The sequence below is a fragment of the Macaca mulatta genome, chromosome 7 (genome assembly GCF_049350105.2).
Source record: "Macaca mulatta isolate MMU2019108-1 chromosome 7, T2T-MMU8v2.0, whole genome shotgun sequence".
NCBI classification, from domain to species: Eukaryota; Metazoa; Chordata; class Mammalia; order Primates; family Cercopithecidae; genus Macaca; species Macaca mulatta.
Window position 1 is genome coordinate 78,674,155 of NC_133412.1, and position 25,543 is coordinate 78,699,697.

General features: G+C 51.5%; 1 protein-coding gene across 4 annotated transcripts; it reads right to left on the bottom strand.

The window, feature by feature from the left end:
* Positions 1 to 599: 599 nt before the first annotated feature.
* On the bottom strand, positions 600 to 25,289 carry HAPLN3 (hyaluronan and proteoglycan link protein 3). Of its 4 annotated transcripts, XM_077940247.1 has the most exons (6): positions 23,680 to 23,805; positions 10,569 to 10,739; positions 4,719 to 5,087; positions 2,282 to 2,584; positions 1,271 to 1,560; positions 600 to 1,221 (listed from the first exon to the last, which is right to left on the bottom strand). In XM_077940247.1, the coding sequence occupies exons 2-5, from the start codon at positions 10,690 to 10,692 to the stop codon at positions 1,274 to 1,276; spliced, it is 1,083 nt and encodes a 360-aa protein (XP_077796373.1). In that variant the 5' UTR covers positions 10,693 to 10,739; positions 23,680 to 23,805; the 3' UTR covers positions 600 to 1,221; positions 1,271 to 1,273. The 4 variants fall into 4 exon arrangements, with proteins under 4 accessions (XP_077796373.1, XP_077796370.1, XP_001090704.2 ...); XM_077940244.1 differs by lacking the exon at positions 23,680 to 23,805 and adding an exon at positions 25,219 to 25,289 and having other exon boundaries at positions 600 to 1,560; XM_001090704.4 differs by having other exon boundaries at positions 600 to 1,560; positions 23,680 to 23,819.
* Positions 25,290 to 25,543: the final 254 nt, after the last annotated feature.

Here is a 25,543-nt window from a genome sequence, read left to right on the forward strand (position 1 = left end):
GTAGGTCCACACCCCAGACTTTCTGACTCAGCAGGTCTCTGGTGGGGCCCAGGAATTTGCACTTCTAACAAGATCCCAGTGATGCTGATGCTGTGAACCACATTATGAGGAGCACTGAGCTAAGGGAAGAACTGATTGAATGAATAATTGGTTGGTGAGTGGCAGAGGCATTCCTGCGCAAGGCAACAAGTTCCCTGAGGCGAGGGTGGGAGTGGGTGGCAAAGGGTGAGGCACACGGAGCACTGGCCCCTAGATCCCCGGCCTCTGAGGTCCTCTGGAGGGCCACAGCTTCCTCTGTCTTCTGAGAGGCACCTCTGACTCTTCTGCTGGGCCTCACACAGACACACTGCCAAGGGGTGGGGATGGTGAAGACACAAGCCAGGTCCTCTGCCACTAGGCCAGCACCCAGGACCGGGTGAACCATTGAGCAGGCAAGGCTAGAACCAGCCCACAGAGTTCCCTGTTCACCCCAGGGACCTGACCCAGCCAACCTACGAAGCCTGGGCTAAAACTGCCCCCGCCACACCCACCAGGCAGGGGCCTGCCCGCCCTGAGACCAAATGAGATGGAAACACAGAAAAGGACTGGGGATGGCGGAAGGCGGTCATAGCACCATTTATTGTCTAAAGAAAGTACACACACCTGAGAGCCTCTCCCCACACAGGGAACAATGAGAAACAAATGACAACAAAACAGATTCTTTGGAACCAAGAGGGGGAGGGGAATGGAGAGGGGAATTTCTCCCTTCCCTCATATTTCACCTGGAAGCCTAGAACTGGCTTCCAGCCCTAGCCCTTCAGTGGGCAGACTGGGGTCAGCAGCTTCACAGAGAAGTAGAGGTGGGCAGGAGGGGCCCAAAGCCCAGCTCTGGAGGCCCCCGAGGCCCTCTTCTTCCCCTAGGCTGAGGGGCAGGGAGAACTGTGCCCACCATGCCCTGACTCCCAGTGGCATTCTGGACAGGCCACCGCCCGCTCTGGGCACCAACCTCCTTAAGGGAGGGAGACCAGCCTGGATGGTGGGGAACCCTCCAGAGGCCCACAAAACCGCAAATGGCCCAGGGAAGCAGGCAAGATTTCTGGAGTGGGGCGTCCAAGAGCAAAGGGAGGCATTGGGTTCTGTTTGCTTTACAAAAAAAATAGTAAAAAAGTGTTTAAAGAAAATTTAAATTGAGAAGTATAAAAACAGTTAAAATGGCTCCAACCCACAAGGGAAAACGAACCACTCAATAAATACACAGCCAGTGAGAGAATTCGGCAGGGGAGGGCCCCACGTCCTAGTGCTGGCGGTAGCAGTAAACACCGTACAAGCGGCTCTGTGGGTCAGGGAAGCCAAAGCTTCGGACCCCAGGCTCCGGGGGCCCACAGTTGGGATGCGGGTGAACCACAGGGTAGCGGACGCTGCCATCTGCCAGCCAGCCAGCGTCGCAGCGGTCCAGGCCATGGAACTTCCAGGCGGCAAAGAGCTGTCCCACCTTGGCGATTGTGGCGTCATCTTCCTGGCAGGCCTCCTTTGCCTCTGTCAGTGTCAGCTTCTCAGGGTGCTCCAGGTAGTACACCCGCCCTGGGGGAAAGGGGGCATAAGTGCCAGACAGCACAGGGGGCAGCCAGAGAGCACAGCGGGGCCTGCAGAGATGCCAGCCCCAAAGACCCATCTGAGCCCAGGGAGCTACCATACTGCAGGCATCTGCAGAGAACACTTCCTAATCTTCACCCTCTCCCAGAAAGCTCCGTCCCACCTGCCATAGAACCCGTGTCCCTCCAGTCATGTCTGCACTCCCCCACCACCCTTCCCTATTTGCACCCTGGGTGGACACCCCACCTAGGCTGGACCAGTCAGGGTTTCTTGCCCATTCGGTCATTTACTGAACACCTACTATGTGTCAGACACTTTTCCAAGGGCTTGGCATATGACACTGAACCAGTTTCGGTTTTACTTGCTCATCTTCCTGTGAAATGAGCTGCTTTGTGAAGACAGGCTGTGTTTTATTTGTCTGTGATTCCCCGGAGTCTAGTCTAGGCTCTAGCGTATGGTAGGCACTCAGTAAATATTTGGTGAATGAAGAAACCAATGATCGGCATAAAGCAGCAGCAGCAGCAGCAGCAGCAGCAAAGCACTCGAAACTCAACCAGACGCTGCTTCCAAGGGTGGCTAGTGCTCTTGGCCTCCAGGTGGCAGTGCCAGCAGAGCCAGCAGAGGGGGCCAGAGCTCCCCAGAAGCTGCTCTCCCACAGGTCCTAGATGGCCACCAAACCCGCAGGCCTGGCCTTGGCCATTCCACTCACCCTTGAGGGCAGTGGCGAAGCAGAATACATCATAGCGGTGCCGGCGGCGGTGGCGGGGGCCGTAGCTTCGCACGCCAGGTGCCAGGCCCGGGCCACCGCAGGGCTGCCGGGGCAGCATGATGGGGTACTGCACCGTGGCGTCCTGCAGCCAGCCCGCGTTGCACCAGTCCAGGCCCTCCTCCCAGGCCCGGAAGAGCTGCTCAAAGGAGGCAACCACCGCGCCCTGCTCAGCACAGACCTGCTGGCCCTCATGGAAGTTGAGCTGATAGCGCCCGTTGGGGGACTGGTAAGGAAAGACCACACCTGTAGGGGGAGGAAAGAGGAGCTTAGGGGGTGGCCAGGGGCCCAGCTGGCTGGACACCCCACTCTCCTCCCACCCTCACTGGGACATGTGCTCCCTGCAACACACACACACATACACTGTCCCTCAGAAAAACTCAGCTAACCTCTGACCTCCTGTCCATTGCTGCCTCTCTCCTGGGACTCAGCTCATTCACAGCAGTACTCAGAAAACATCCATGAGTTAAGGTAATTAATTAGTCAGTTAATGCCCCAACAATAGAAGGGAAACGATACCTAATCCACAAGGCTGTTGCCAGACCCCCAGTGAGGCTGTGCCATCTTCTCCAGACAAGCCCGGACTTTGGGCTCTAGGGGCCAGGTTTGACTCCCAGCTCCCCACTCATTAGCTGGGACCTGATAGTGTGTGTTATTATTAACGTGGAAATTTCCTAGGAAACTGCAAAGAACTTTCCACGTGCGGCAGATGATTTTCAGGAGAAGGAGAGGCCCTAGAGGGCATGGGGAGAGGGGTGGGGAAGGGCCTTTCCATAAAGGAGGCTCAAGGGCAGGGAGGTCCTGGGGCAGGCGGTTTCTCACCTTGTGGCCAGGGTCTGATGGGGGCCGCAGGCTTCCCTCAAAAGATATGTTCATGTTTGAAATTTTACTCTAATAAAAAGTTTTTAAATTTCTGAGATGCAGTCTCTACCAAGTCAATGAAACCTTAAGGAGTAGAGGTGACCCTAGGAGTCTGGGAAGGATACCACTTGACTGCTGTTGTTTACCCAGAGTCTTTGGAATCTCCTCCCTGTGGCCAAGGACCTGGGAATAGCCTGAGCCCCAAACCTCCAATCTCATCAGGGCAGGAAGCCAGGCACCTGGGCAAAGCCAGGTTGGGTGGCAGAGAAGCCCATGGGCTCTGACAATCAGCTTGCAGCCTCCACATGTGTTTGCAGGGGGACTGTTTCATGCCTGGTTCCACCCCAAATTCCTAGCCCTTGCAGCCCCAGGAATGGGGTGAGGGCTCCCTGTTTCTCTAGGCTGCCCCTGCAGACCCCAGACCAATGACTCTTGCAGGTTCTCCCCAACTCCACTGCCACCCCAAGTTCAGGAATGAGGAATGTGGACCCTCTGAGCCACCATTTAAGCCATGTGGACACTTGTGGCAAAGACGGAGAATGCATTTTAAGTATGTACATTTTATCCTCATTACCTCCGAGGGAGGTAAAGGAGGAAAGATTGTGATACCCCATTTTACACCTGAGAGGCCCAGGGTTCTAAGGGGGATGAGGCATTTACCCAGATGTCACAACTGGGATGGGCTGGGGCTAGTCAGGTCACCTTCCTCTATGCCTAAACTGCCCTTAACATGTGGGAGAGAGATGAGGACACACAGCCCCATCCTAGAGACAGAGAAGGTAAATACAAATTAAAGATCAAACACGGACCTCACATACAAGATCTGGCTTGCAGGGTGTGGCTGGTTTGGACAGCATTGGGTTTTTGTTTTTTGTTTTTTGGGGGTTTTTTTGTTTGGTTGGTTTTGTTTTTTGTTTTTTGTTTTTAAAAAGAGGTTTTTACATAAAAATCAGGAGATCTCACATAAAAATATAAGCTTATCTTGTCAAGCCAGAAAATTCGGCAGAGTGGGGCCTGCATTCCGGCAGGGCATCATCAACTGGGCCTGAGTAGGGAGGGAGATCCCTGGGGACAGGACAAGGGCTCAGGAGTGTGCCCAGTCCCCACCACTCCCATTATCTTACACTGGGCTGCCTCATTCACTTGTGTTACCCGCTAACCTTGCTTAAATCTCAGTTCTATCTCTAATAAGCTGTGGGGCCAGCTCTGGTTTTCCTCTCTCTGAATGGGATGTGAATGAGAGCGGGTAGAGGGGAACAGATTTTAGAGGCTGGGTGCTTGGGTTCAGACCCCAGCTCTGTCATTTACAAGCTGTGTGACCTTAGGTAAGTTACTTGACCTCTCTGTGTCTCAGTTTCCTCACCTGTAAAATGGGGGTGATAACAATAGCTTCCCTGTGGGTTGTTTTGAGAATTAAGTACTTTTAAATGTCTAAAGCACAGAGATCTGGATGTTTTCTCTGGTCCTCTCCCCTCTGCTCTCAGGTCCCAGTGTCACCCAGTCCCCATCAGGGTCTCACCCCGCAGCTCCAGCTCTACCAGACCGCTTTCATCCTCCAGCCCATCAATGACCTCACAGCGGTAACGCCCATAGTCCTCCAGTCGCAGATCCTGGATCTCCAGCGAGACATCATGCTCCTTCTCCTGCCGCAAGTGCACGCGGCCTTGGTAGTCCCCAAAGGAGTGGTGCCTCACCCCAATGGCCACCAGCACGTCCTTCTCTGGGGCCCCGTTCTCCGACAGCTTCCACCATTTGATGCGCACGCGCCTTGGGGAGCCCAGGGCCGGCTCGTAGTGGTAGCGGCAGGGCAGGATCACACTGGCCCCTTGGTAGGTGAACAGGGTCTCCTCGGGTGTCTCCACCACCAGCTTCACTCCATTGAGGAGGTCTTGGGGGAGAGATAGGGTGCAGATGAGACCTGCTGCAGCACATCCGTACCCCTGCAAGGGCCACCTCACCCCCTCATCCGCGGCTCCTCCAGGCTCAGATTGCAAAAATGGCCACCATGCTCCACCCCTCCCTGGATCCACATGCTCTGCAGTGTGACTTTGCATATCCTTCCATCAACAGATGACATTTATTCCCCCACCCCCTTGAATCTGTGCTGGCCTTGCCACTTGCTCTGACCAACTGAATGCCTTGGAAGTGACTATTCATCATGTCTGTTCTAAGCATAGGCCCCAGAGGGCCTTGCTGCTTCCACTCTTTTTCTTAGGACTTTGCCAGCCACTATGAGCACATGGCCAGGCTTGCCTGCTAGAGGATGAGAGACTACACAAAACAGACACAGAGCGCCCCAGCTGAGGCCATCCTACAGCAACCAGCCCCCCGCTGACCTGCCCACCACGGGCAGGCACATCTGCAAGACCCAACTGCAAGACCTGAAGAAATGGAGCCCACTCCAAAATGCTGACCCACAGAATCATGAGCTAAAAAAAACGGCTGTCATCTTAAACAAGTCACTAAGTTTTGGGTGGTTTGTTATGCATCAAAATCTAACCAATGCAGCGGGCAACAAGAGCTATCCCACATGAGGTGCATGGCCAGGACAAGCGGCCCTGATAGGAATCCCTCAGAGTTTCCTTCCCCACCACACTGGCCAGAGGACAGCACAGCCCCAGCTTTACTCTCTGGTCCAGCTGTCCGCCATAACTCTTCCCAAATACCGAGCAGCCTAGTGAGCTAAGGGCAGAACTTCTAAAGGAGACTATGCTCAGGGCTCCGAGTTACAAATACACACAGAACTCAACATGCAACAAAAGAATCAAGTTCATAGGCTAAAGCTGCCTCTTCTTTAACTGGGGAGCCCCTATTGGAACCTCACTGATTCATTCTCTTGGGTCTAGACTTCAAGACATGCTTGATTTACTCAAGGTGGGGGACAGGGGCCAGGCATGGTGGTTCACGCCTGTAATCCCAACACTTTGAGAGGCCAAGACAGGAGGATCCCTTCAGCCCAGGAGTTTGAGACCAGCCTGGGCAACATAGCGAGACCCTGTCTCTACAAAAAAAAAATTTATAACTAGCTGAGTACGGTGGCATGGGCCTGTGGTCCCAGCTACTCGGGAGGCTGAGGTGGGAGTATTGCTTCAGCCCAGGGGGTCGAGGCTGCAGTGAGTCATGATCGCACCACTGCGTTCCAGACTGGGTGAGACAGCAAGACTCTGTTGCTGAAAACAAAATAAAAACAACTCAATTAATTAAAAAGGTGGAGGCAAGGGGACAGCCTCATGGGTAAGCAGGAGACGGGAGGTTCCCTGTAGAGGAATCATGCTGAAAAAGAGCTATACTTAAGGTGGCAGATTGCCATATGTAGAGGCCTCCAAGTGTGGCCCTCGGGTCAGTAGCATTAGCATCACCAGGAATTTGTCAGAAATGCACATTGTTGGGTCCCAGTGCATCAGAGACTCTGGGAATGGGGTCCAGCCTCCAGAGGACTCTCAGGCTCATTCAGGTTAGAGCTGTCCTGCTCTGCAGAGGCAGTAGGTACAGAGGTTTGGAGTCGGGCAATCCGGGCTTGCATCTTGGTTCCACCTTTTCCCAGTTGTGTAATCCAGGGAATTCAAGCCTCAGCTTCCTCATTTGTAGAATGGGTTAATTACAGTCCCTACAGAGGGCTGTGATAAGGTTGAAACTAGGTAAGGCAGGACGCCTGGCACACAGAAAGTGTCCAATAGATATGAAGCAGGGCTATCATTTAGGGGTCACTTCCTTGGTTCTTCCCAACTCTCTTGAGTAAAGCTACCTTTGAAGTTTTAACCTGAATAAAATGAAAATGTACATCCATATGATAAAATACTATACAGCCATGTAAAATAATCTGGTAGATGTACATTCATTCTTTGACTTAGAAAATTATTTATATTCTGTGAGGTGATAAGGGAGACTACAAAATCACATGTATGACATGAGCTGATTTTGTTGGAAGAAAGTTTTCTAAATCATAAAGGAAAGCCTCGGCCAGGTGTGGTGGCTCACGCCTGTAATCCTAGCACTTTGGGAGGCCGAGGCAGGCAGATCACTTGAGGCCAGGAGTTCGAGACTAGCCTGGCCAACATGGTGAAGCCCCATCTCTAGTAAAAATACAAAAATTAGCTGGGCACGGTGGTGCACGTCTGTAGCCTCAGCTAACTCAGGAGGCTAAAGTGGAAGGATCTCTTGAGCCCAGGAGGCAGAGGTTGCAGTGAGCTGAGATCACACCACTGCACTCCAGCCTGGGTGACAGAGTGAGACCCTATCTCAAAAAAAAAAAAAAAAGGAAAGGCTAGAAAGAGATACCTAAAAAGTTAGCAGTGGTTCCCCTGGGTGGGGGGATTATATATGACTTTGCTTGCATATTCAGGGACAAAAGGGAGAGAGAAAAATTAAATGTCGGCCTGGTAGTATGGTGAAACTATAGGTAGGAAGTTTAAGTTTTTTAAATTCCACAAATCTCAATAAAGTAGTGCTTGTAGGCCCGGCACGGTGGCTCACGCCTGTAATCCCAGCACTCTGGGAGGCTGAGGCGGGCGGATCACGAGGTCGGGAGATTGAGACCATCCTGGTTAACACAGTGAAACCCCATCTCTACTAAAAATAGAAAAAAATTAGCTGGGCATGGTGGTGGACGCCTGTAGTCCCAGCCACTCGGGAGGCTGAGGCAGGAGAATGGCATGAACCCAGAAGGCGGAGCTTGCAGTGAGCCGAGATCACGCCACTGCACTCCAGCCCAGGGGACAGAGCAAGACTCTGTCTCAAAAATAAATAAATAAATAAATAAACAAATACAGTCGTGCTTGTACAACAAAATAAATTCTGAAGGAAAAGGGTGTGGTCGGCTAAATAATGGCCTCCCAAAATACCCTAAATCCTAATCCCTAGAACTTGTGAACATTACCTTATGTGGCAAAATGGACTTTGCAGATGAGGTTAAACTAAGGATGTTGAGATGGGGAGGGTATCCTGAATTTTCCAGATGGGCCCTAAATGCAAATACGCAAGTACCTGTTTAGAGGGAGGCAGAGGGAGATTTCCACATAAAAGAGAAGGCCAAGTAGCCATGGAGGCGGAAATTGGAGTGAGGCAGCTACAGGCAAGGAATGCCAGCAGCCATCAGAACTGAAGGAGGCAAGGCAAGAACAGATTCTCTCCAAGAGCCCCGAGGAGGCACAGTCCTATCCACACCTCGATTTCTGCACAGTGAAACTAATGTTGGATTTCTGGTGCCTAAAGCAGTGAGAGAATACATTTCTGTTGTTTCAAGTCACCAAGTTTGTGTCAATTTGTTAGAGCTGACCTAGGAGACTAATAAAAAGGGGGAAAGTTTCTCTGCAGGCACAATCATCTACTCAAAGGCAGAGGGAAAGGTGAGAAACCCCCAGCCCTGCGCTTGCAAGTTCATGTGTCATCTCTGAACCAGGCTGTGAGCTCTTCATGGCAGGTGCTGGGTATTACTGAGACCAGCAAGCTGGTTCGTTCCTTCCACAAACAAGTGGTACAAGTTTTTTGTTGTTGTTGTTGTTGAGGCAGAGTCTCGCTCTGTCACCCAGGCTGGAGTGCAGTGGCGTGATCTCAGCTTACTGCAACCTCCTCCTCCCAGGTTCAAGCAATTCTCGTGCCTCAGCCTCCCAAGTAGTTGGGATTACAGGTGCACACCACTACACCCGGCTAAGTTTTTGGGTTTTTTGTTTTGTTTTGTTTTGTTTTGTTTTGAGATAGTCTCAGTTTGTTGTTCAGGCTGAAGTGCAGTGGCACGATCTTAGCTCACTGCAACCTCTGCCTCCTGGGTTCACGCCATTCTCCTGCCTCAGCCTCCTGAGTAGCTGAGATTAAAGGCATCTGCCACCATGCCCGGCTACTTTTGTATTTTTAGTGGAGACAGGGTTTCACCAAGTTGGTCAGAATGGTCTCAATCTCTTGATCTCATGATCCGCCCGCCTCGGCCTCCCAAAGTGCTGAGATTACAGGCATGAACCACTGCACCTGGCCAATTTTTTGTATTTTTAGTAGAGACGAGGTTTTGGTATGTTGGCCAGGCTGGCCTCGAACTCCTGACCTCAAGTGATTCGCCCACCTCTGCTTCCCAAAGTGCTGGGATTATAGGCATGAGCCACCGCACCCAGCCCTCAGCTTGTCTTTTTAATAGCTGTGTGACCTGGACAACTGGATTAACTCTCTGAGCCTCAGTTTGCTCATCTACAAGAACAGATGATAATGGAATCTACTTTCAGGCTGTGAGGGCAGGCAGCATCAATTCAGCCTGGTCAGCACCCATGCTTCACTAGTGATTACAAATGTGTATTTTCGGCAGGGCTTGTTGGCTCACGCCTGTAATCCCAGCACTTTGGGAGACTGAGGCGGGTGGATCACCTGAGGTCAAGAGTTCAGGACCAGCCTGGCCAATATGGCAAAACCCCCATCTCTACTAAAAGTACAAAAATTAGCCGGGTGTGGTGGCAGATGCCTGTAATCCCAGCTGCTCGGGAGGCTGAGGCAGAAGAATCGCTTGAACCTGGGAGGCAGAGGCTGCAGTGAGCCAAGATTGTGCCACTGCACTCCAGCCTGGATGACAAAGTGAGACTCCGTCAAAAAAAAAAAAAAAAAAAGTGTATTTTCACCTTTGCCTACGTCAGGGCTTTTGTGATTATAAAGCAAAATATCTAGAAGCGCGCCCAACCCATGATGGGTGCACAATAACTGCTACTTTAAAAAGTTCCCTGCCCAAGGCCACACAGCTAGTAAGAGGTAGAATTATAAGACTGAAACTCAGGCCAGGCATGGTGGCTCATGCCTGTAATCCCAGCAATTTGGGAGGTTGAGGTGGGTGGATCATCTGAGGTCAGGAATTCAAGACCAGCCTGGACAACATGGCGAAACCCCGTCTCTACTAAAAATATAAAAATTAGCCGGGGTGGTGGCACATGCCTGTAATCCCAGTTACTTGGGAGGCTGAGACAGGAGAATCGCTTGAACCTGGGAGGCGGAAGTTGCTGTGAGCTGAGATCGCGCCGTTGTACTCCAGCCTCGGCAACAGAGTGAGACTCTATCTCAAAAACAAAACAAAGAAAGATTCAAACTCACATCTATTTGACCCGACGTCCCCTTTCCACTGGGGGGACCAGGGGAGGACACATTTAAGCTGGACCCTGAACAACTGGCAAGACTTTTAGGGAAAGTAAAAAGCCTAAGTGAATTGGGCCCCATGCTTAAGGGGCTGGCAAACACAGGGAAACTAAATCACCCCTTCCTCTGTCTGCAAAGCAAGCTGGTCCACTACAAGGGCCCTGCTGGAATGTCCCTGTCCCAGCCTGGAACCCACAGATCACAGCAAGAGCCAAGGAGGTCTAGGTCACCCAGGGGAGCAAAGAGCTAGGTGGAGGATGTCGCCTACCTTTGCCATGACCGTTGCCTGGGTTCTGGTCGTTGGCGCTGTTGGAGTAGTAGAAGCCATTGTAGAAGGGCAGTCCGTAGGAGCCTGGCAGCAGGAGCAATGGGACCAGGAGCAGCAGGCCCATCTCCTCATGCCAGGGTGACCCGGGCCAGGCTGGGGCCCCAGGGCAAGCTGGGAAGGGGAGGAAAACAAGGCAATTAGAAAAGCCCAGCTTCGAGAGCCGGCATCCCCTCTACTCCAACACCATTCACTCGTTTGCTCAACAGCTCACTGCGGGACACCTGCCACCTGTGTGCCAGATGCTGTTCCCAGAGCTGAGAAGACAGCAGTGACAAGCTAGATGAAGTTCCTGCTTTCAGGGAACTGCACCCCGAAGGCAAGATGGGAGATCAGCAAAGAGACAAATTATAAGAAGGAAGTAACAGGCAGCTAAAAGACAACAGAGAAAATTAAGCAGGACGATATGACAGGCTCAATGTTTTTCAAGCCAGAGGTTTGAATTTGAAAGGTTATGAGCAGGCCGGGCATGGTGGCTCAGGCCTGTAATCCTAGCACTTTGGGAGGCTGAGGCAGGCAGATCACCTGAGGTCGGGAGTTCGAGACCAGCCTGGCCAATAGAGAAACCCCATCTCTACTAAAAATACAAAATTAGCCGGGTGTGGTGGCGCATGCCTGTAATCCCCAGCTACTTGGGAGGCTGAGACAGGAGAATCGCTTGAACCCAGAAGGCAGAGATTGCGGTGAGCCAACATCACACCATTGCACTCCAGACTGGGCAACAAGAGTGAAACTCTGTCTCAAAAAAAAAGAAAGAAACAAAGAAAGGTTATGAGCAGCATTTTTAAATGACACCAAATAAGCTAAACTAGAACAGAAAATATCAGGGTGCATAGATGGTATGTTAAGCAAAGATGAGTCCTGCATTTTTTTTTTTTTTTTTTTTTTGAGATAGAGTCTTGCTCTGTCGCCCAGGCTGGAGTACAGTGGTATGATCTCAGCTCACTGCAACCTCCGCCTCCTGGGTTCCAGAGATTCTCCTGCCTCAGCCTCCTGAGTAGCTGGGACTACAGGCGCCCATCACCACGACCGGCTAACTTTTTGTATTTTTAGTAGAGGCAGGGTTTCACTGCCTTAGCCAGGATAGTCTCCATCTCCTAATGCACCTGCCTTGGCCTCCCAAAGTGCTGGGATTACATGCGTGAGCCACTGCGCCCAGCCTGTTTTTTGTTTTTCTGAGAAAGGGTCTCACTCTGTCGCCAGAGTGGAGTGCAATGGTGCGATCTCAGCTCACTGCAAGCTCTGCCTCCCGGGTTCAAGTGATTCTTGTGCCTCAGCCTCCCACGTACCTGGGATCACAGGTGTAAGCCACCATGCCCAGCTAATTTTTTTTTTTTTTTGAGATGGAGTCTCGCTCTGTCGCCCAGGCTTGAGTGCAGGGGGAGCTCCGCCTTCCAGGTTCACCCTATTCTCTTGCCTCAGCCCTCCGAGTAGCTGGGACTACAGGCACCCACCACCACACCCGGCTAATTTTTTGAATTTTTTAGTAGAGACAGGGTTTCACCGTGTTAGCCAGGCTGTTCTCAAATTCCTGGCCTCAAGAGATCCACCCACCTCAGCTCCTAAAGTGCTGGGATTACAGGTGTGAGCCACTGCACCGAGTAAGGTCAAAAATTTTTTTTTTTTTTTTTTTTTTTTTTTTTGAGAAAGAGTCTTGCTCTGTCACCCAGGCTGGAGTGCAGTGACACAATCTCAGCTCACTGCAACCTCCACCTCCTGGGTTCAAGTGACTCTCATGCCTCAGCCTCCTGAGTAGCTGGGATTACAGGCGCGTGCTAACATGCCCGGCTAATTTTTGTATTTTTAGTAGAGACAGGGTTTCGCCATGTTGGCCAGGCTGATCTCGAACTCCTGACCTCAGGTGATCCACCCTCCTCAGCCTCCCAAAGTGCTGGGATTACAGGCGTGAGCCACTGAGCCCAACTCAAAAATAATTTTTGAACACCATGCTAGAGGTCTTGGGAGCTATTCCAGTTTGGGTGAGCACTCAAATGAAAGAGGTAGCCCACCCATGGGCTGTAGTTTGATGATTTGATTTTTTTAAATATTGCATTAAAATATTATGTCTTGATTACTAAGATTTTTAGCAAACCCCCTTCCTCCCCGGCTTAAACCTCACACTGAGGGCTACTGCCTCACTCATGTCACCCTAGCCCCGCTCACCTACCATTTACTGCACACTGAACAATTAAAAGATGGGGTCACTCCTTGAAGGAGCTTGGTCCAGGGAGGGGGCAGAGGCGTGGGCAGGCAGTCTCGATTGCTGTGTGGTAAGTACCAAGATGGAGGTACAGAAACAGGAATGTCCAAATGAGACTGAAGGTACAGGAGTTTGCCAGGTGAAGAACTGACAGGTTTATCCAATAGGGCACTGCCACTACAAAGGTGCAGATGCCAGCAAGAGTCCCGATCCTGGGGGTGCTGGGGGTGTACAGGGGTTCCTTCATTTGTCCCACACACCCACCAGATCCATCGTCTGTCCTTCTCTGACATGTATTGGTCCCTGTGGGTCACTTGTCTCGGTTCCTCGGCCCTCTGGCTTCTAGTGGGATAGAGCCAATGGGAGGCACTCAGAGAAGATGGCAGAGAGGGAAGAGAAGGAAGACCGGGCATTGCTTCCCGGCTCCCTTGCCACCCCAGGGCCTCTGCCACACAGTGTCTGCTGCTGCTGGTCTCTGAGTCCCCAGCTTCCTTGTTGAGTCCCTTCACCCTGCTCTCTAGAAGTCATTCCTCCATTAAAGTTTCTTCATTGGAATCATCTGGGCTGGATTCTGCTTCCTGCAAATACCCTGGCTGCCATGGGGGAGAGGAGGTAAGGGGGTCACCAGGGCCAGTGTCTGGACGCCTTGGGTGTCAGGCCCAGAAGCATATCCTCTTTTTATTTTTTTTTTTTAAGATAGAATCGCACTCTGTCGTCCAAGCTGGAGTGCAGTGGCAAGATCTCAGCTCACTGCAACCTCCGTCTCCTGGGTTCAAATGATTCTCGTGCCTCAGCCTCCCGAGTAGCTGGGATTACAGGTACGCACCAACACGCCCCACTAATTTTTATATTTTTTGTAGAAACGGGGTTTCGCCATGTTGGCCAGGCTGGTCTCAAACTCCTAGCCTCAAGTGATCCACCCACCTCGGCCTCCCAAAGTGCTGGGATTATAGGCATGAGCCACCACACCTGGCCAGAAGCCTATCCTTTGTCCTGGGGGCCAGTGATGGCTTTAAGCAGAGAAGTCACAGGATCAGACTCACATGTTAAGATACTTCCCTGCAGGGACTGAGTGGAAGGTGGACCTGGGGGCAGCAAGACAGCAGGCAGCTGCAAACATAACTATGATTATCATGTAGCAACGTGGAAGAATGCTTAGGGTGTGAGTTAAAATAGACAAAGCAGAACATACAATTGCCTCTGCTATGATTGCAACCATGTGGTCTTGTGAATGCCTGTGTACAGGACCCAGAAGATGAGGAAACACTTAAAAGAAAGAGGAAGGGAGGAAGGGAGGACGGAAGGGAGAAGAGAAGGAAGGAAAGAAGGAAGGGAGGGAAGGAGGGAGGGAGGGAGGGAGGAAGGGAGGAAGGAAGGAAGGAAGGAAGGAAGGAAGGAAGGAAGGAAGGAAGGAAGGAAGGAAGGAAGGAAGGAAGGAAGGAAGGCAGGCAGGCAGGCAGGCAGGCAGACAGGCAAAGCATTGGCTTGTTAGAGCGATGGGATTGTGAAGTAAACATTCTTGTTTCCAGAACAGTCAGGAGCGTTTGCTGGAGAGAATGGATGTAAAGAAAGTTGAGAGGCAGAATCCACCATTCTCTTAGACATCTTCACAGAAATCCCGAGGCCCAGACGTGCCATCTATGCTGTGCACTGCAGCCAGGGCACCAACAACTCTGAGGCCCCGCTTCTTGTCCAAGAGGAATTCATTCCCCTGTTGACACCTGTAAGGCCCCTTGGCGATAGAGAACTGGGAGGCCTAAGCACAATGGGGCAGCCTGGTACAGAGTTTGGGAACTGGAAGATCGGAGTTCAAATCCCACCTCTACTACTTATTCACTGCGAGATTCTGGGCAAGTTTCCTCGGTTACAAAATGGAGATCATAAAACTCACCCTGGTATATTTCTCACCAGTGCATTCTAGTTTTCTCCTAAAGTAACAGGTATAGATGGGTGTATGGCCGCTCAGCTGAAGACTGCATTTCCAGCCTCTCTCGCAGCTAGGAGAGCTATGTGACTCAGTTCTGGTCAATGGCAGCAAGCAGAAATAACATGTGCCACATCCGGGTCTGGCAGTTAAAACAATTACAGATGCCTTTCCCTGGTATTCTTTCCCTCAACCTTCTGGAAACCACAGTAGCCAGCTAAGAGTCAGAGATGGAAACCACAGATTAAATGGCAGAGCTGCCCATCAGTCCTGGACCTCCTCCACTTGCACTGTCCCATGAGAGAGAAACAGAGTCCTATCGTATTTAAGCCACCACTTTTTGCGTCCTTTATTTTTTTTTTATTTTTTTATTTTTTTTGAGACAAAGTCTCACTCTGTCACCCAGGCTGGAGTACAATGGCACAATCTTGGCTCACTGCAACCTCCGCTCCCAGATTCAAGCAATTCTCCCTGCCTCAGCCTCCTGAGTAGCTGGGATTACAGGCACCTGCCACCACACCTGGCTAATTTTTGTAATTTTTTTTTTAGTAGAAATGGGGTTCGCCATGTTGGCCAAGCTGGTCTTAAACTCCTGACCTCAGGTGATCTGCCCACCTCAGTCTCCCAAAGTGCTGGGATTACAGGCGTGAGCCACCACGCCCGGCCTGCATCTCTTTGTCAACATAGCTTAACCTCACTTGTCCTAACAAATACACACGCCACAGCATTACTATGATCAGCATAAAAGTATTAACAGCTGAGCACTTACTCTCTCATTTATTTTATCTTTGTTTTTGTTTTGAGGCCAAGTCTCACTCTGTTGCCCAGGATGGAGTGCAGTGGTGCGATCTCGGCTCACTGCAACCTCCACCTCCTGGGTTCAAATGATTCTCCTGCCTCAGTCTCCCATGTAGCTGGGATTACAGGTGTGCGCCACCACACCCAGCTAATTCTTTGTATTTCTAGTAGAGATGGGATTTCACCATGTTGCCCTGGCTGGTCTCGAACTCCTGGGCTTAATCGTTCTGCCCGCCTCCACCTCCCAAAGTGCTGGTATTACAGGTATAAGCCACTATACCTGGTCTCTCTCATTTAATCCTTACCACTACCCCGAGATGTGGGCTTATAAGTGTTCCCATTTTGCAGATGGAAAAACCAAGGCGCAGAGAGACTAAGTCATACGCCCAAGGTCATCCAGCTAGGAAGTGGCAGAGCTAGGATTCGAACCCACTCCAGCCCCAAAGCCTGGAACCACAATGCCAAATTCAGGGAGGTGATTGTGTGGCACACACAGCCCAGTGGCCCAAAGCAAACCCTTGTAAGAGTTCATTTCCTCTCCCTTTCTTCAGGCTCCACACCTGGAACCAGGAGGGAAGTAGGGCCTAGACTTGATGTTTAGCTTGATGTCCCGGGCTCCCCGCTGTCCCTGCGCACCTAGAGTCTCCTTGAGCAGAGGGGATCCCAGCTGCTGCTTATGTTTCCAGCCTCTTACAGCAGCTCATCTAGCACAAATGCTCCCCAGTGAGAAAGGGCTTCCTCAGGGTAAACAAATGCAGGGGTTTCTGCCACTAAGTGACATCAGTAGCTCTGGGGGAAAAAAAAAAGTGCATTTTTGCAAAATCATGCATTAAAAAATAAAGTTACAGGGAAATAAAGTCAGGACAGACTGCTCAAAACATGTAACTTTGTAATCAGAGAGCTAACAAAATAAGAACAATCTGAATTTTAAAAAAAAAAACTAGCACCGTTAACACTCCACTGACATCTGCACCCCACTGATGCCTCCATCAGCCCCTTGCAGCTTTCACCACTGGGACAAGTGCTTCCTCCTTCAAGATGTAAGTCCTCAGAGGCTTTGGTTTTGATGGAAACCAGATTTACCAAAATTCAAAGTCTGACCCAAGGTGAAGTCATCTTCTTCCATTTTTTTTAACATAGGGATATCTTTTTGCAATTTCTTCATCATATTCCTAGTTTTATCAGTAAACTTTTAGTTCTGTTAAGCAGCTAAGCCAACCATGCAAGCATTCCTCCTTCACCATAGCTACTGCATCCTTAGGTTGGGATGGTGAGAGTTTGGATATTGAGATTTTGGAAATGTGGGGTAGGAAGGGATGCTGTGTTATCCAAATCTATTTGGTTCCTGAGTTTGGAGCGTGAACAGCAAGAATTAGGATTGCGGCTGGGTGTGGTGGCTCATGCCTATAATCCCAGCACTTTAGGAGGCCGAAGCGGGTGGATCACCTGAAGTCAGGAGTTCAAGAACAGCCTGGCCAACATGGCGAAACCCTGCCTCTACTAAAAATACAAAAATTAGCTGGGCATGGTGGCAGGCACCTGTAATCCCAGCTACTCAGGAAGCTGAGGCAGGAGAACGGCTTGAACAGGGGAGGTGGAGGTTGCAGTGAGCTGAGATTGCGCCACTGCACTTCTAGCCTGAGTGACAGAGCAAGACTCTGTCTCAAAATAAACAAATAAACAAACAAAAAAAAAAGAGTTAGGATGGCGAGAGACTTCTGGATGCATACTAAAGAATGGCACTTTCTGCAAGACTGTCAGTATTTATGTTAAGGAACTCACACATTGCTAAGGCTTCATATTTAATTACGAAAAATCTCCAGACATTCACGGGTTGGGAAAAATCACTACTGAACCAATGCAATTCCGTGTTAAACTGACATTGTTCCTCCATCATTCTCACCAATCATGGATGAGAACCAACGCAATTCCATGTTATACTGACATTGTTCCTCCACCATTCTCACCAATCATGGATGAGATGAGTCTCGGTTCAGAAACATGCACGGAGGCAGAACACGCTGTAGCACCTTCTGCTGTCCTCTGGTGAGCTCAGCACTTGAGCCTCTGAGGCACCCCTTCCCAGCCTCAGAAACCCCAGCACACCCTCACAACCTTCAGCCTGGCACCACACTTGCTCCCTGGGTTTTAAAGGGCTTCTACATCCAGCAGCTCCCATGATCCTCCTAAGAGCTCCCCATGGATGGCAAGGATAATTTTTTTCTCCCCATTTAATCCACAAGTGAATAGAGCCACAGAGACATGAAGCAACTATCCAAAGATCACAGGGCCAGGAGGTGGGACAGGCAGAACTCTGTTCAATCCTTGTCAGCCAATCCCATAACAGTCTGTCATAAATTTTTATTTATTTATTTATTTATTTATTTAAATACATATTTTTTTGAGATGGACTCTCAGTCACCCAGGCTGGAGGGCAGTGGTGTTATCTCAGCTCACTGCAACCTCAGTCTCCCAGATGCAAGTGATTCTCCTGCCTCAGCCTCCTGGGTAGCTGGGATTACAGGTGCCCACCACCACGCTCAGCTAATTTTTTTTTTTTTTTTTTTTTGTATTTTTAGTAGAGATGGGGTTTCGCCATGTTGGCCAGGCTGGTCTCGAACTCCTGACCTCGGGTGAGTCACATGTCTTAGTCTCCCAAAGTGCTGGGATTACAGGTGTGAGCCACTATGCCCAGCCCAATCTGTCGTATTTAAAGACTGCCTTCTACTTGTCAGTGTGCTTCCATGGACACGAGTCTCTGTGGGCCTCCCAGTGTCAGAATTATTATCCCCATTGTACAGACAAGGAAACTGAGGTTCCGAAATGCTAAGATGCTTGCCTAAGGTTACCCAGGTAGATAAAGAAGCTGGGACTTGGTCTCATTCATTCAACACGTATTTATCATGCATCTATCGTGTGCCAGCCACCATTCTAGGCAAAAGAGACGTCCTCATGGAGTTTACATTCTAACGGAAGACAATAAGCACAATGCGCAGGCTCTTGAGCTGCATGGTGGGGCCCATTCCCACTCTGCGGGGTGTACTTTCGTTTCAGTAAATCTGTGCTTCTGTTGCTTCATTCTTTTGTTGCTTTGTTTGTGCGTTTTGTCCAGTTCTTTGTTCAAAACACCAAGAACCTGGATGACTTGTAGTCAAGACCCTCCACTGGGAACATATGTTGACGAGCCAGCCAGGAGGTAAGCCCAAAGTTTGGCATTTATGTTTTCTCTTTTTCCCTTTTCCTCTCTGCTCCATACAAGGCAACCCTGTTTTGTTTTTGTTTTTGTTTTTTTTCAATCTCTCTCTCTCTCTTTTTCCCTTTCCAATTCAGGACTGTCAGTGGACAGTGCCTATGCACAGAGGCAGCTGTAGGTTTCTGGCCGGGGCCACTCTCTGGTGAAATTGAAAGGTTTCCCTGTGGAAGTGCCTGGTCACCACCGCCCAGTTGGGGTGAGGGACCTGAGTCCTTTTCCTTTTTTTCTTTTTCAATCTTGGAGTGGCCATTTCCTAGTAGGTCCTTAGGAACGGAAGCCAACTGGCCAGGGCCACTCTCTGGTGTTACCTGAAGGCCAAGGAGTGAATGGGGGCAGCTGCCTGCGTGGAAGCGGGAAGGGCTCTTTTCCATCTTTTCTGGTTACAGTCCCCAATCCCTCCATGTGATGCAATTGGCAGTGGCAGCTCTTCCAGGGTGACTCACACACATTTCCAGTGACTTAAACCCTCTTTTCTTATGCTAAATTCTCCTATGGAGTTAGCCCATAAAATCAAAAGATAATGTCTCTAAGGTATTTTGACCTCCCTTCTCCTATTCGATCTATTCAACTGGCTGAGGACCTTTGGGACTCAGAAGCTTTAGAACACATTCTACATCTTGGACCTCCACTGAGGGGATCCCATAGCTTGATGGTCATTGCTTCAGCATCAATTTGCTTGCCCCGAACCCCATAGAAATTCTCAAGCCCAATTCTATCACCCCCAGACCCTGGAACACCCTGCCAACCTTGGTACTGTTAACTCCACAATGTTTGGGAACCTCCTTAGTCCTGCAAGGAGTGCAGGAAGATATGGCCCATCTAAATTGGTGCGATGCTAAAAGTCGGGGATTATACCCAGGAACAAAGGGAAAGTTCACGGTAGGCCATCACCTCTGGAGGGTAAACAAACAAAAGAGAAAAAAACAAACCCACAATGTGTGATATATGTAATGTGAGAGTGATGCAGGTGATAGAGAAAAGAGGAAGTAGGAGAAAGGGTACCTTTTGGACAGGGAGGGTCAGGAGGGCCCCGGATATACAATGAAGACGCAAACCTGGAAAATCCTGGGAGAATGGGCATTCCAGGGAGAGGGAACAGCAAATGCAAAGGCCTGTGGCAGGAATGGCTCAGAGGTCAGTAGGACTAGAGCCCGAGGGACAAGAGGGAGGGTGGCAGGACATGATGTCTAAGTCATGGCCAGAGGCCCCATGATGTAGTGCCTTGGCATTTATTTATCCTAAGAAAGAAAGACATTGCAGAGTCTCAGCAGAGGAGTGGCATGAATCTGCTTTACACTCTCAAAGGATCATTCTGGATGTTTTCTGACTGCCAATCAACTGCATGTCCCCCTCCTGGCTCCTCCTTTCCAAGCTAAAAGGAACCTGGGTTATCTCCATCACTTCTGGCCTCTCTCCTATGGGGCACCCAGCTTTGCTTGCTCTCTGGTTTATCACTTCAAGTGGAGGGTTATGATCTGGTCAACACCTCTCTTTGTTGGATGCTAACTCAGCAGTAATGTAATCTCACATTGAGGGGATGTCAAGAAAATTAAAAGGAATTGGCCAGGTGCAGTGGCTCACGCCTGTTATCCCAGCACTTTGGAGGCCAAGGAGGGTAGATCACCTGAGGTCAGGAGTTTGAGACCAGCCTGGCCAACATGGCGAAACCCTGTCTCTACTAAAAATACAAAAAATAGCTGGGTGTGGTGGCGGGTGCCTGGAATCCCAGCTACTCTGGAGGCTGAGGCAGGAGAATTGCTTGAACCTGGGAGGCGGAGGTTGTAGTGAGCCGACATCATGCCATTGCACTCCAGCCTGGACGACAGAGTGAAACCGCATCTCAAAAAAAAAAAAAGAAAAGAAAAACAAAAGGAATTTTAAGAAAAGATTAGCCGTGTGCCCAAGAACGACAGGCCAGGAGGAAGCTGGCCATTTTCCAGTCCTCTCTGAGAGACAAGCAGCACACACGCCCAAGGTTTCAAGTTAAACTCATTGAGTTTGGGTCTTCGCTCTGCCACCTGCTAGCTGGGTGACCCTAGGAAAGTCATTTGACCTCTCTGAACAGAAAATTTCCTCTCTCCAGAGAAGACTAAAGGGGAACTCAGGGGCTGAGGACAAGCACAGCCTTGAATGCTAAGGTCAGTGCACGGGACAGAGTCCTGGGTGGGAGTCGGGAGTGGCAATTGCCACTTGGTTGCTGCCTTGCCCCAGGGCCATCTCTGACCATCCCTGACCACTACCACTGAGGGGAGGGATGGACAACCTCCGCTCCCCCACCATGGCTATCCAGCCACCAGCTCCTCAGGACCACCACAGAGGTGCCACCAGCTGTAAGGCCCAAGACCGAGTCCAGCCCAGTCACCTTGGCAGTGAACAGCTCCCCAAATCTTCTGGAGTCCTGTCTGGGCACTCAGACCTGGGCTCGGTATTGAAGCTGGACACACTGCATCCTGCTAAGTGACTTCAGGCAAGTTCACCTCTCTGTGCCTCTATTTCCTCATCTGTAAAAAAAGGAACTTAAGGCCGGGCACGGTGGCTCACACCTGTAATCCTAGAGCATTTTGGGAAGCTGAGGGGGTGGATCACCTGAGGTCAGGAGTTCAAGAGTGGCCTGGCCAACACAGTGAAACCCCTGTCTCTACTAAAAATACAAAACTCAGCTGGGTGTGGTGGCAGATGCCTGTAATCCCAGCTACTGGGGTGGCTAAGGCAGGAGAATTGTTCAAACCCCGGAGGCGGAAGTTGGAAGTTGCAGTGAGCTGAGACCACACCACTGCACTCCAGCCTGGCTGACAGAGTAAGACTCCATCTCAAAAAAAAGAAAAAAAAAAAAGGAACATAATGGGCTGTGTGGTGACAATTATAGATGATGTAAGATGTATGATAGCAGTCGCTGGCATGTAGCAGGTGCTCAACAAATGAATACGGCAAAGACTTCAGGCTCTAGAAGCAGATTGGCTGCCTGCATTCAGTTCTGGCTCCACCCACTTACTAACCCTGTCATTGGACAAGTCGCTGCACCTCTCTGAGCCTCAGTTTCTTCATCTTTAAAATGGGGGTCACAAGCCAGGCACAGTGGATCACGCCTGTAATCCCTGCACTTTGGGAGGCCGAGGTGGGTGGATCACTTGAGGTCAAGAGTTCAAGACTAGCCTGGCCAACACGTGAAACCCCATCTCTACTAAAAACACAAAAATTAGCCGAGCGTGGTGGTGGGCGCTTGTAGTCCCAGCTACTCGGGAGGCTGAGGCAGGAGAATCGCTTGAACCCAGGAGGCGGAGTTTGCAGTGAGCAGAGATTGAGCCATTGCACTCCAGCCTGGGCAACAAGAGCAAAACTCCATCTCAAAAAAAAGTGGGGAGGGGTCATGACAATACCAACCAGAAAACACTTTCGTGAAGATTAAGGGAGAGAATAGCTGCAGAGCACTGAAAATACTGCTTCATGCTTGAGGATAAGGAGCAAGCACTGGGAAAATATGACCTATTACTACACTTGTGAGCAGTTCACACAGTGAAGGCTTACACCATCTCAGTGGCTCTTTCTCCTCTCTCACTGCCTATGAGACAAAGTGGTCACCACTGCCTCCTCTTCACAGTTGAGGAAACTGAGGCCAAGAGTGTGAAGGTCAGTGAACTACCCAAGGCATTATCTTTGTCAAATATCTCGAACTTAGAGAAAATTCAGGTTTCCTGATGGCCAGCCCGTTGCTTTTCCCAGGCGCCTCTAGCCTAGGGACCCCTCCACCAAGAACAATAAGCCCGGGCTTGGAGGGAGGGTGGGTGGCACCTCCCTGCCAGGGGCATGTCCGCACTGGGCCGTCCGTGAGTACAAGTCCCCCAGGTACCAGAAGGGGGCAGCATCGCCCGCAAGGTCTGCACGAGCGCTGCTCCCAGTGAGAAATTTGACATCCTTGTCCCTGTTTGCATAAGGCTTGATCCGCGCCTTTGAAACCTGCAGCCCCCAGGAGAATGAAAGCCGGAGGTGTTTCCTACCAGCATTCCCAACCCGTTGGCCCAGGTGGCGTCGCGGGAGAGAAGCCAGGGCCTCTCTCAATCGCCGCCCCCTGCTGCAGGGAGGACAGGCACTCCCGCGGGTCAGCGCTGGACACCGAGGTCGGAATAGGTTCACAGGCTGCCTGTGGCCACCCAGCGAGCTGGTGGCAGGACTGGGTCCAAGTGCCGTGCTGTTTCCATCCTGGCTGCGCACGAGCCTACGTTCCTTCCTGAGGGTCGCCATCTCCCACCCAGGGCTCTGCCCTCCACCCTCCCTACCCTTCTGGCCTCGCTGTCCCTGGGGCAGGAACCCCGGTGAGCGAAGTCTGGAACCCATAGGCATCCGTTACGTTTGCCCCAGGGCGCCCAGAGCCGGCCAGCCGCGGTCCAGAGACTCAGATCCGCCAGCCGCCTCGCAGGTTGCCCCCAGCCCCTCCCAGGGCTCCCGGGGCCCCCGGAGCATCCAACAGATACCCAGGGGCAGGACCTGGGGCGCCGCGGACGGCGCTGGAGGCAGCCGACCCTGGACAGACGACAGGGGAGAAAGCCAAGCGGCCCCTGGCAGGAAGGGGGCTGGAGGCGGACGGTGGTCTCGGAGGCCAGGGGGTCCGCTCGGGCTCTGCTCCCTCACGGTGGGCACGAGGGTCCGGCGTGAGTCTGCCTGCGCCCCCGCGCGGCTCCCTCCCCACTTGTGCCCCGGGCGCCCCTCGCCCGGGATCACAGCCCATCTCAGCCCGGGCCTCCGCAGTGCCCGGCCCACGCCTCCTGCCACTTCCCCCGACCCTGCCCGGGAGGTGTGGGAACCCGCAGGGCACCCAAAGCGGGGAGGGAGGAACCCGGCCCGCACGCAGCCCCAGAAGCTCAGCGACCCCTGAGCCACGTACCGTCCCCAGGCAGCTCCTCGACTGCTAGAGCTCTCGGGGCCGCGAGCTGCCCCGGTCCAAGGCGGCAGTCGGATTTCGGGGAACTTAAAAGGCTAGAAAGGAAGCGGCAGCAGAAAAACCCCCGCGCTCCCGCCAGACCAGCCCCTTAAAGGAACACGCGCACCTTTCCCTCCCAAGGGCTGGGCCCGAAGGGAGGAGTTACTGCAGACTTGAGCGGTCTCCAGACTTGCTGGGAACCACCGCAAAGGGAGTGTGCAAGAATTGAGGCCCTCACGTCTTGGGAAAGGAGAGTAGGGGTGGAATAGGAGAGTCTGGGGAGGGGGTATCCCCTGAGAAAGCCTGGTATACCAAAAACAGTGGGAGTAAGCAGGGGAAGCCCCTGTCCAGCATTCTGCTAAGGGCTCATGCTGCTCCCCACCTTTGGTTGTGGAAGGGGTGAGACTTCTGTATTACTTTCTTTACCCAATAGAAAGCAAGGGGGTGAGGCCGAGTGCAGTTAATGACTCATGCCTGTAACCCCAGCACTTTGGGAAGCGGAGGCGGGTGGATCACCTGAGGTCAGGAGTTCAAGACCAGCCTGGGCAACATGGTGAAACCGCATCTCTACTAAAAATACAAAATTAGCTGGGCGTGGTGGAGCATGCCTGTAATCCCAGCTACTTGGGAGGCTTAGGCAGGAGAATTGCTTGAACCCAGGAGGCAGAGGTTGCAGTAAGCCAAGTTCATGCCATTGTGCTCCAGCCTGGGCAACAAGAGTTAAACTCTGTCTCAAAAAAAAAAAAAAAAAAAAAAAAAAGCAAGGGGGTGCTGACATCCTCCTGCCCCTGAGTTTGGCCATCATGAAACGCTGGCCAAATTCCTAACTCACTGTCAGGCACATAGCAGGTGCTATCCCCAGGACATGGGGCTTGAATGAGTGGCCCTGGCTGGGAGGGGAGACACAGGGTGGGATGCCTCTGCAGCCTACAGGGGCAATCAGGCTTCTGAGTGGTCCTCCAACAGAGGTGGACCTCCCTTCGGAATCCTGCTAATCAGCACAGCCATCCAGGCAGCCACTCAGGATGCCTCTGTTTGGACAGGGTGTTTTCTTTCCTGTCCAGACCAATGGGGGCCCTGGCCTGGACAGCCCGATGTTTCCTCAGCAGAAAAGACTGAGGTCCTTCAGTTTTGGCTGGGGGAAGGGTCGAAGGGTCACAGGGTCACAGAGCCCAGAGCCTCTTCCTAAACACAGCTCAAGTTGGCCCGTGTGTGTGTGTGTGTGTGTGTGTGTGTGTATGTGCGCGTGCGCGCGTGCGCATATGTGTGTGTTACACATAGCCAGGGGCAAATTGGAGCACAAAGAACTGTGATCAACAGGTAAACGGCACCTAAAAGGAATGCCAGACTTGATAGGCAAAGGGGAGCCAAGGTAGGTTCCTCTGCAGGTTCCGGACAGGGGAGAGGATGGACAGCAGGGAGAGCACATTTTGTTACAGGAAGTCGAGTTGAACATGCCAGCCAGGGGTAGGGATAGCCAGCAGATGGAATCTGAACACTCACCCTCTGCCTTGCAGTGGGGCAGAAAAAAGTCAATGTGTAAGGGTGATGGTAAAAGCTGGGCAAATGGAAGACACTGCTGAGGGAGAGAAGACAAGAAAGGAAGGAGGGGGTCAGGAGTGAGGGAACTCCGCTCCAGGGTCCCAGGAGGGGGACTTTTAGAAGGCTGTGGCCAACCCATCCCAGAGCAGTGATGCTTCTCCCACTGTCTGCTCATCCCAGGGGCAGGCTGGAACAGGGGTTCAGGGCAGGAAACTCCCCCGGGAGTCCTGAGGCTCAAAAGCACCCGGAAAGACTTGGCTCTAAACCCAATCCACACCACTCCACA